The following is a 9,180-nucleotide window of genomic DNA, read 5'->3' as shown; positions in this document are numbered from 1 at the left end:
TTCTCCATTTCTGCTTACAGGAGCGGTAAAGAATTGTGTAATTTAAAGACATTTAGCTTTGCTTTTTAAAAAAAAAAAATTTCTTGTGTTCCTGTTACATTTCTTAAGTGCTCCGGGACTTGGAACAGCTTTGTATCTTGCTGGAGGAAGCCCAGTATGACTGCAATCACAGGATTAACAAGTCCAGAGTAGAAATGGGTCAAGAGCAAGAGAACCTGCTGATCTTTGTTGTTTTTAGATTATAAAAATACGATCAGGTTGTCTTTTAATGAATTTTGTTTTATGAGTATTTTTTCAACAAGGATTTTATTCAGAACAATTGTTCTAAATTATGTCTATTCACAAAAACTTCAAGTTATGATTTGTGGTTCATTAAGTAAAATCAGCAATGAAAGCTCATATTTTTATATGTTTTGAAAATGTATGTTTTTTATATTTTGTCAAACTTTTGTATTGCTGCAACACACTGTATTTTTTTTATTATTATTTTAATCTGGAGGTCTGAATCTGTGAAATCTAAGAAATGTCCCTTCAGCAAATTCTGACACTGTTTGTTAAAATAGTGAACAAATGTTTTAAGACAAACATTTTGCTGATTTATGAACGGATGAGGTTTGATACCAATGAAAATATGTCAAATAAAACAGATTAAAGCACTGATGGACGTGTTTTTTGAGTGTTTGACTTAAAAATAACTTAAATAACTCTGACTCAGTGTTTTTTCCTATTTATTCTCCACTTCTCTTAACTGAGACATTTAGATTACTGTGCAAAAGTCTTCATCTTCCAGTGTTCCTTCATGTTTTCTTTTCAAGAAGCTGGAGATAATATTTTAAAGAGGTCTTACCCAATAAGTCTTTTGGGTTTTTAAAGGTAGTGATTTTATGAACTCACCAGAAATCCTTGTCTTGTTGTAAAGTGAAGCATGAACATTTAAGTGTCTGTTTTCTATTTAGTAAAACAGAAAGACAACATTTTCAAAATTGAGAACAAAGCAGTTGACCACTTGTGGTGTTTCGTCAGCTATAAAAAAAGATTTAATCCTGATTTGTCTTTGGATCTTCACTTTGTGATATTCTCTGTAAATTAGAATTACCTTTGTGATAATCCCATGCTGCTGTGGCCTACGTGATTCCAAATCCTGTGTATGTGTGTGTGAATGTGTGTGTTCATTCAACAATGGAGCTGATGAGACAGTGAATATTGACTATGATGAAATCTAATCAATTTAAAAGCTGGTCAGATGTTCAGCAGCTCAGATTTTAAATGCTCCTGGAATAAAAATCCTGAAAAACTCAATGCCATTTCTTCACTTCTGTGGAAGTAATCTGTACTTTTCTGCCCCCTGGTGGCAAAAGTTAGCACAGCATGAACCCACACCCAGCCCTTTCTCCCTTTTATCACTTTGTATTTGATTTTCTTTGTGATTAATAATTTGTAAAATTTCAGAGTTTCATAATCTCTGTGTTCTTTACACTCATGATGTTATCAAGAGATTGTTTACAGATAAGCATGTTTCAAATAATTTTAAAAAATGACAAGGTTAATCAAAATGTTACACGTTTATTTGATACTAAAGTGACCAATAAAATGAAACATACATATATTTCCAGTGTTTCCATTAAATGCTGTTAGAAAAGGGAAAAAAAATTTTGTTCACAATTTCTCAGTGTACAAATATTGTGACACAAATATGTAAAGTATTAACTAATAAATGTGTAAATTGAACATTAAAACACAACATTTCTGAATTTAAGTACAAAAATGGTCTTGAAACCTTAATATTTACGTGCAGATATCTCACAGTTGTCCCTATTCTAAAAATGTCATGCTCACGTTTGTTAATTTAGACAAAAACAAATATAGTAGCACATTCCTTCAAGTTTTTGTAAAACCATGCAATGTTCATATCTGACCAAATAAATACTGGTTGTAATGGAGGGGATAACAATTCATCTATAGGTGGGCATGCAAGTGTAAAGGTTCACAGTTTACCTGGATCTCCAAACCCAAACAGATGCCTAAAACTATAAATGCCACCCACCGCTGACAAGTTACTAACGTTAGCATGCTGTCCTGCTTACAATTATAATAGTGATATACGTTTAGGAATGTGTAATTTACTCACAATTTATTGTTGGACTTATTGTATTAAACAACTCAGCTCAAAACAGAAAAAAAACCTTTAGGTATTAGTTGAATGAGAAGTTAAGGAAATTACTGTAATACAGTACTCATAAAATGCAATTTGTGTAAACCAGTGGTTCCCAACACTGGTCCTTGAGGAACACCATCCTGCATTATAGTTGTTTCTCTGCTCCAACACACCTGATTCTGTGATTTTATTACATCCTGAAGTTCTACAGAAGCCTGTTAATCACCTGTTCATTCAAATGTGTGTTGCCATGCAGGGTGGTGTTCCTCAAGGACCATGGTTGGGAACGATCAGAGTCAAATTCATCATTTTTTTGTAGTTTGTATACATTTTGTTGGACATGAGGCCAGAATTATTGCAGTAGAACACAACAGTTTGCATTTTATGGTCATTAAATGTAAAAAAAAAAAAAAAATTAAAATGCATGTGTTTGGACATGAGTGTTTCTGGGGGTTGGAGGTTGGACTAAAATATTGTAAAACAAAATCAATATATGGTTGAAGATGAAAATATAAAAATCGAATTAAATTAAAGGGAAAGTTAATGCAGTTAAAATCTGGAGTGTTGAAAACATCCAATCATTTACACTTTGTCTTTCCGCAACTCATATTAATTTACTGTTTTATTTCTTTCTGTTTTAAATGTTTTTAAGCATTTTTTTTTACACAAATAACAACAAAACAAGGAAACAGGAAAGAAAAACAAAACATTTCCTGACATTTTCTCTCAAATCAAGACAATCTTCATTTCAGTGACAGATTAAGAATTTTTAAACTTGACTGTGTCTAAAAAAATCATTTTTAGGATATAGTAAATAAATAAAAATCACTGTTTAAGCACCTTGGTGCAGTAAAAATGTGCCTGAAAATGGCCATGTGTTTTTGTTTTTATCACAATCGTGCTTTTTCTTTAAACAGCAAACTTTGTTAAGTTTAGGCATTAAACACTACCATACATTTTGATGTATAAGTCACAGTTTTATGCATAAATTAGCATGCCTGCGACTTATACAGCTAAGCGACATATTTATGTTTTTGGTTTCCCCATATTTATAACCCAATCTTTGGCTGAGATCTGACGATTTCATTCATTCGGACATGGAAAAATATTGAACACTTGAGCATGCATCAGGATATTGAACCTCCCATTTTCAGCCACTAGAGAGCGCTCCACTAGTATGGCAAGTCAAGTGTCTCAATAACAGGTAAAAGTTGCTATTCACGAGACACTTTTATTTATTGAGCAAACAAAATTGTTTTTAAGTGTTAATCTTGTTAAATTCTTGTTAGAGTCCTCCCGTGCATGCTCCCGCAGCCACCATTTGGCAGCCAATCGATTTTTGGCACAACACAACCGCATAATAGATGCGACCTATACGGCAAAGTGACGTATTCATGTTTTTTTCCACTTTATTAGACATATTTGGACTGATGCGACATGTTCGGTGGCAAGTACAGTAATCGGTTATGGCGAGGTATGTCTTAAAATTGACATTCTAAATGAAACTCCCATAAAAATTAATGAATAAATTAATAAAATGCAAATCTTGGCAGAGCAGACAAATACAACAAAAAAATGTGCACTGTTCATGTTTGTTGAAGAGCAAAAGTCTTGGTACAGGTAAATGACTTGACGTGCTACAATGGTTTTTTTTTTTTTTTTTTGTGGCATACAGTATTTAGAATTTGGCATAAAATCACCTAAACGTTTTGTTAGTCACTTATAAATTGTTGTTTCAGCTCAAATAATGCTAAAATAAGAAGACAGGTCTAAAACAAAATGTCAGCCAGTAGAAGTCAAGCTACAAGGCTCACATTCCGACTCCTGGCTCTACTGCTCCTCCCCTGCGCCACCAACTCCCCTCCTTCCTCCAAGAGGCTTTCGAACACCGCTGCCAGGTTTTGGCGGATGTTCATGCAGAACTGTGGGCAGCTGAAGGCGTACAAGACGGGGTTCAAAACTGGATTCAGGAACGAGAAAGTTGCAGCCAGCGGGAGCCACGTCTCCACGATGGAGTAAATCTCTTTCTCCTTCAGGGCCGTCACTTCCATCATGCACAGGATGTGGTACGGAGCCCATATGACGGTAAAGGAAATGATCACTAGTGCTATCATTTTAGTGAAACTCTTGGAAAGCAGTGACGGAGCAGGAGTGTTGGAGGACCTTTTGTTTGATTTGGCTTTGGATAATGAATCGGAAGTTTGGCTTTTTACAGAAGTATTTGTTTCTACTGAGTTTTCATTTCTCATTAGTATATTTTTCAGCCAGCTGTTACTTGCCCTTCTCTTCCTATCCAGATCCTTAAGCTTGAGCCCAATTTTGATGTAGCTTGCAGTTATAATCACCAAAGGAATCAAGAATGCAAACAGTATCTTGGAGATGGCAGTGGCTGCCTGTCTCATTTCACAGTTTCTCTCCAGTGACGCACTAGTGGGCAAATACAAAGCAAAGTTATGATAGCACAAAGACTTCCCATCATTCTTATCGATCACGGAGCGAAACACAGCGTATGGGACAGTATTTATCATCGCCCACAACCACCCTATGGCGCACACCTTCCACGCTCCAGCCAAGGAGCGATGAGTCTTGCTCCACACTGGCTTGACCACCAGCAGCAAGCGGTCCAGTGAAATGACTGTCAGCATGAAGGCCGACGCAAACATGTTCAGGTAAAAGATGGATGACTGTGCTACGCACAGGGCGTTTCCAAGTGTCCAGCTCTGGGAGTAAGACAGGTAGGCTGTGAAGAGAGGGAGTGTCAGGCAGGCCAGGAAGTCAGACAGGGACAGGTTGAGCACCCAAATGCAGACCACTGTGCGCTGCCTGATGCGAAAACCCAGCACCCAAATGATCAGGGCATTTTCCAGAATCCCCAGGCAGGAGACGACACCGTGGACAAAAACCACCACCCAGTTGACCTTGGTGCTGTTCATGCTGTGGTTCCTCATCTTATCGATCAGTGGGCAGTAGGAGATATTCATGTTTAGGATCAGGTTGATGCTGAGGCACTGAAAAAAAAAAAAGATTTAATGTCAAAAATGTGAAAGTGTTGCTTTTTTAATGTAGTGATAAACGCAAGTAAGTTCATGCAACATGTTTCAGTTGAGTGGGGAGGGGTTCCAAAGAGTACCCCCAAAGATGTGTTGGTTTAAAAAAAACAGATTAAAAAACTTGTTGATATCGAAATAACATTAGAATTTAAACATCCATCCATCATTATCTTTTATCCAATTCTTCCTTTTTGAATTGTGTGGATCACTGGTGCCCATGTCCAGCAGTCACTATGAGAGGCGGGGGACACCCTGGACAGGTCTCCAGTCCATCACGGGGACATATAGAGACATATGAAACAACCATTCATTCTCTTACTCTCACCTATAGGGTCAATTTAGAGTCACCAATCAGCCTAGCATGCATGTTTTGGTATGTGGGAGGAAACCCACACATGCACGGAGAGAACAAGCAAACTACACACAGAAAGGTCTCCCTGTAGGAATTGTGATTTTGTCCTTGTTGTGTTCATGTCTGTGTTTCCCTGATCCTCTGTTAATGTCTCTACAGGGTTTGTGTTTCTGGTGTCTAGCCCCATCTTGTCTCGTGTTTATGTGCTGCGTCTTCAGTCTCTGTCTCCTGGCATCTGTGATCACTCACAGGTGCCTTCACTTTGTCTGATTGGTGTTTCTCTATATATAAGTTTGTGTCTCTGTGTTAGTCTTTGTCCAGGCATTATCCATTGCTCACTGTTGATGACCTGTCTGTTTTATAAGTACCACCTGTCCATCCTTGTTTGTTTTTGCTGCCCTGTCAGCTCTTTTGTTTTGTTAATAAATCTTTTATTTTTACATATTAATCCTGAGTCCTCACCTGCTTGCCTGCACAACTGGGTTCACCAGCACCAATCATGACACCCCCTGGCTGGGATTTGATCCGGTGACCTTCTCACTGCGAGGCAACAGCTCTACCAACTGAGCCACCGTGAACATTAGAATTTAAACGTATAAAAACTAATTAAAGCTCATGGCCTCACCCTCACAGAACCCCAAAAACCCACTATTAAAACACCATGTCATTTGTTTTTTGAGTGGCCCTGTTTAGTTTGTATGGTTCTGGTGGGCTAAGGTAACCAACCAGTGCTGACCCAGTTTTCTATAGATATGCATATACAGTTCAGGAGGTCCCATGCAGGATTGGTTTCAGTGCATTCCTCTTCCCCACTACCAAGAAACCATGATGAAATCTGTTGTGGTTTGTTTCATATTTTAAGCAACCGCATTTCTCTGTATATGACTCAGTTGTTCATCTTCATAGATAAACTAAACACTTCCTTTTCTGGCAATGAAATTGCAAAGAAAACATTTTTGTGCAACCCCAATCTCAAAACTAGTGGTACATTTTATAAAAAATGTAAATAACAAAATATAATAATCCCACAGACCCAAAACATACATGTTAGGCTGATTGGTAACTCAAAATTGTCCCTAGGTGAGAGAGAGAGTGAATGGTTGTTTGTCTCTATGTGTCCCTGTGATGGACTGGAGACCTGTTCTGGGTGTATCCCGACTCTTTCACAGTGATAGCTGGATATGGGCACCAGTGAACCCCATGACCTGAAAAAAAGAAGATAAAGATAATGAATGGATGGATGGATGGATGGATGGAATGAAATTAAAACTATTACCAAATTTTATTCATAATGGAACATAGTAAACATATTAAATGTTTAAAAAACCCAAAAAAGTCCATGCTCAAACTGGGTTTGAACCAGTTTGACATGACTGTCAATGAGGAAGTGGGCCGGCACCAGAGAAGGGGGCGTGCCAAAGAGACCATCTTAGCACCAACATAACTGGTTTGTTCCACTTTGGCGTAAGCTGTTTGGGGGAAGAATCAGTTTTGTGTTGTGTGTTTCCTTGACTGATGAAGCCTTCTGGATGGAAGGCGAAACGTTTCAGCAAAAAAAAAAAAGAAACTGTCCAGATGACCTGACTGAAAATTGTTGGACTGAACTAGTTTTACATGCACCTACCGGTAGTTGTACACCACCTCACAAATCATTTGACGAAACGGGTTGTGGGTCACTCATTTCCTCTTTATCGTTGTGGAAACAAAAAGAGAATAAAAAACATATAGATCTTGCAGTTGACAATTAGATCGTTTTGAAGCCTTTTGGATCAACCACATACTGGCTGTTGAGCTACACCAGCTGCCTTCAACAATAATAACAACAAATAAACACTTTAAATGTATTATCAGACATTAATATGTAACTGTGTGCGTACAGGATCTACCAGTTCCCTCCGTTCTCACACGAGAGACAATGATACATTTCACAAAACTGCTTCACCAGTTTTTTTCTTTGTGTGCTGTTGGATGTCCTGAAAATGTTTCATATTTGCTTTAAAAGTTGTTTTATTTAATATATAAATGTAATTCTATTTGCATAATTTGTTATGGGAGTACACAGTTCACTTGAACTGTGCATCTGGTTACGAATGTGGCACAATTAACGTAAAAAGGCAACAAAACGTGGAGAATCCTCTTAACTGCTTTCCATCGTGACTCTGCTTCAAGCTTGAATTTGTTTGCATGCTCACGTCGCTGTCAGAGAATTTAAAGTGTGTTTCCTAATAAGTGCTTGACCTTTGAGGACATTCTGTCAAAACCAGACTTTCACAAGTTTCCCAGGAAGACAGCAAGCTAAATATATATTTCAAGTTCAAGTATCTTTATCTCCAAGAGGCAATTTGTTTCACAGTCAGTGGACACATGACACATCCATACTAGACAAGACATTAAAATAACAGAAATCATCCCTGTTCGTGAAGAAGCCTGATCGCTACAGGGTTGAATGAGTTTTCCAGTCTGTTCGTCCTACATCTGGGCAGCAGATACCTGCGTCCAGATGGAAGCAACCTGAACTCACCATGGAGAGAAAAAGGACATCAGAGAGAATCTCATTGACATCACTCGCAGAGACCGAACAGTTAAAAAAGCAACAAGCCAACATACGAGGCCAGAGTCAAGACCGTATAGAAATTGTAACTCTCTTCTAAAATGTGGGGCTGAATACAATTAAAAGCAGATATAAAGTCAATAAAAAGCAATCTTACAAATGTTTTTGTACCTTCAAGGTGTCCTAAAACCATATTTGAGCTCCTGTTGTGTCCTCCACTCCTCTGAACGATAAGCAAATTGAAGTGGGTCTAAATGATCTTAAACTTCTAGTATAAAGGATCTCCCAGACCAGATTTTTGAATGACTTCATTACTAATGAAATTGTGACAACAGGCCTGAAGTCTTAGTTTTTGGAATTGGATCAATAATAGAGATTTTCCAAACCCCTAAAGGTTTTGGAGAGAGACATGTTAAAAAGAAAACGAAAGATGTCTGCTAGCTGCAGGGCACAACAGAGCAGCCAACTCGGGACCTGAAAGTCCCAGGTTCGATCCCCAGTCATTGCACATCTTGTGGTGTCTCTGAGCAGCACACCCTATCCCCAAATGCTCCCCGGGCGCTTTCCATAGCTGCCCACTACACCACCTGATGGTGGATGGGTTAAATGCAGAGAACCAATTTCGCCATTGTATGGAAACATACAATGATCACAATACATAACACATTACTATTATTATTATTATTATTATTATTATTATTAAAGAAGCTACCCCTTATGCCGTCAGGACCTGGACTTTTCCTTCATTTAGTCTTTTGAAAAATGTTAGCCACACTTCCAATATCAATATGTACTGTGGCACCTGATGGTGCTTCTTTAAAACCAGAAAGCTCCTCTGTAAAATCAACTCATCCTTGAGTTTCATGTTGTTTTTTACACTCAAACACACTTTGGAATTTGTTTACTACAAAAACACTCATATTAATGTGAATATATTCATACAAAAGTATACTTAGAAGAGCGTACAGAGCTTTACCTGTATGACATACAGCCCCTACAATGAATCTTAAATCTGACTCAGCTATTTGAGTTTACAGACTTTAAATTTAAAATAAGCTCCAAATGAAAAGAA

At 37.8% G+C, this 9,180-nt stretch overlaps 1 protein-coding gene across 1 annotated transcript; it reads right to left on the bottom strand.

Annotated features, from left to right (window-relative positions):
- Positions 1-3,951: 3,951 nt before the first annotated feature.
- On the bottom strand, positions 3,952-6,058 carry LOC119423032 (prostaglandin D2 receptor 2). Its single transcript, XM_037690442.1, has 2 exons — positions 6,020-6,058; positions 3,952-5,163 (listed from the first exon to the last, which is right to left on the bottom strand). Exons 1-2 carry the CDS (start codon positions 6,056-6,058, stop codon positions 3,952-3,954), a joined length of 1,251 nt encoding a protein of 416 aa, XP_037546370.1.
- Between the last annotated feature and the right edge of the window lie 3,122 nt (positions 6,059-9,180).

Source organism: Nematolebias whitei, chromosome 16 (assembly GCF_014905685.2).
Source record: "Nematolebias whitei isolate Nwh7 chromosome 16, NemWhi1, whole genome shotgun sequence".
Classification (NCBI taxonomy): Eukaryota; Metazoa; Chordata; class Actinopteri; order Cyprinodontiformes; family Rivulidae; genus Nematolebias; species Nematolebias whitei.
This window is presented reverse-complemented; position numbering and strand designations above follow the sequence as displayed.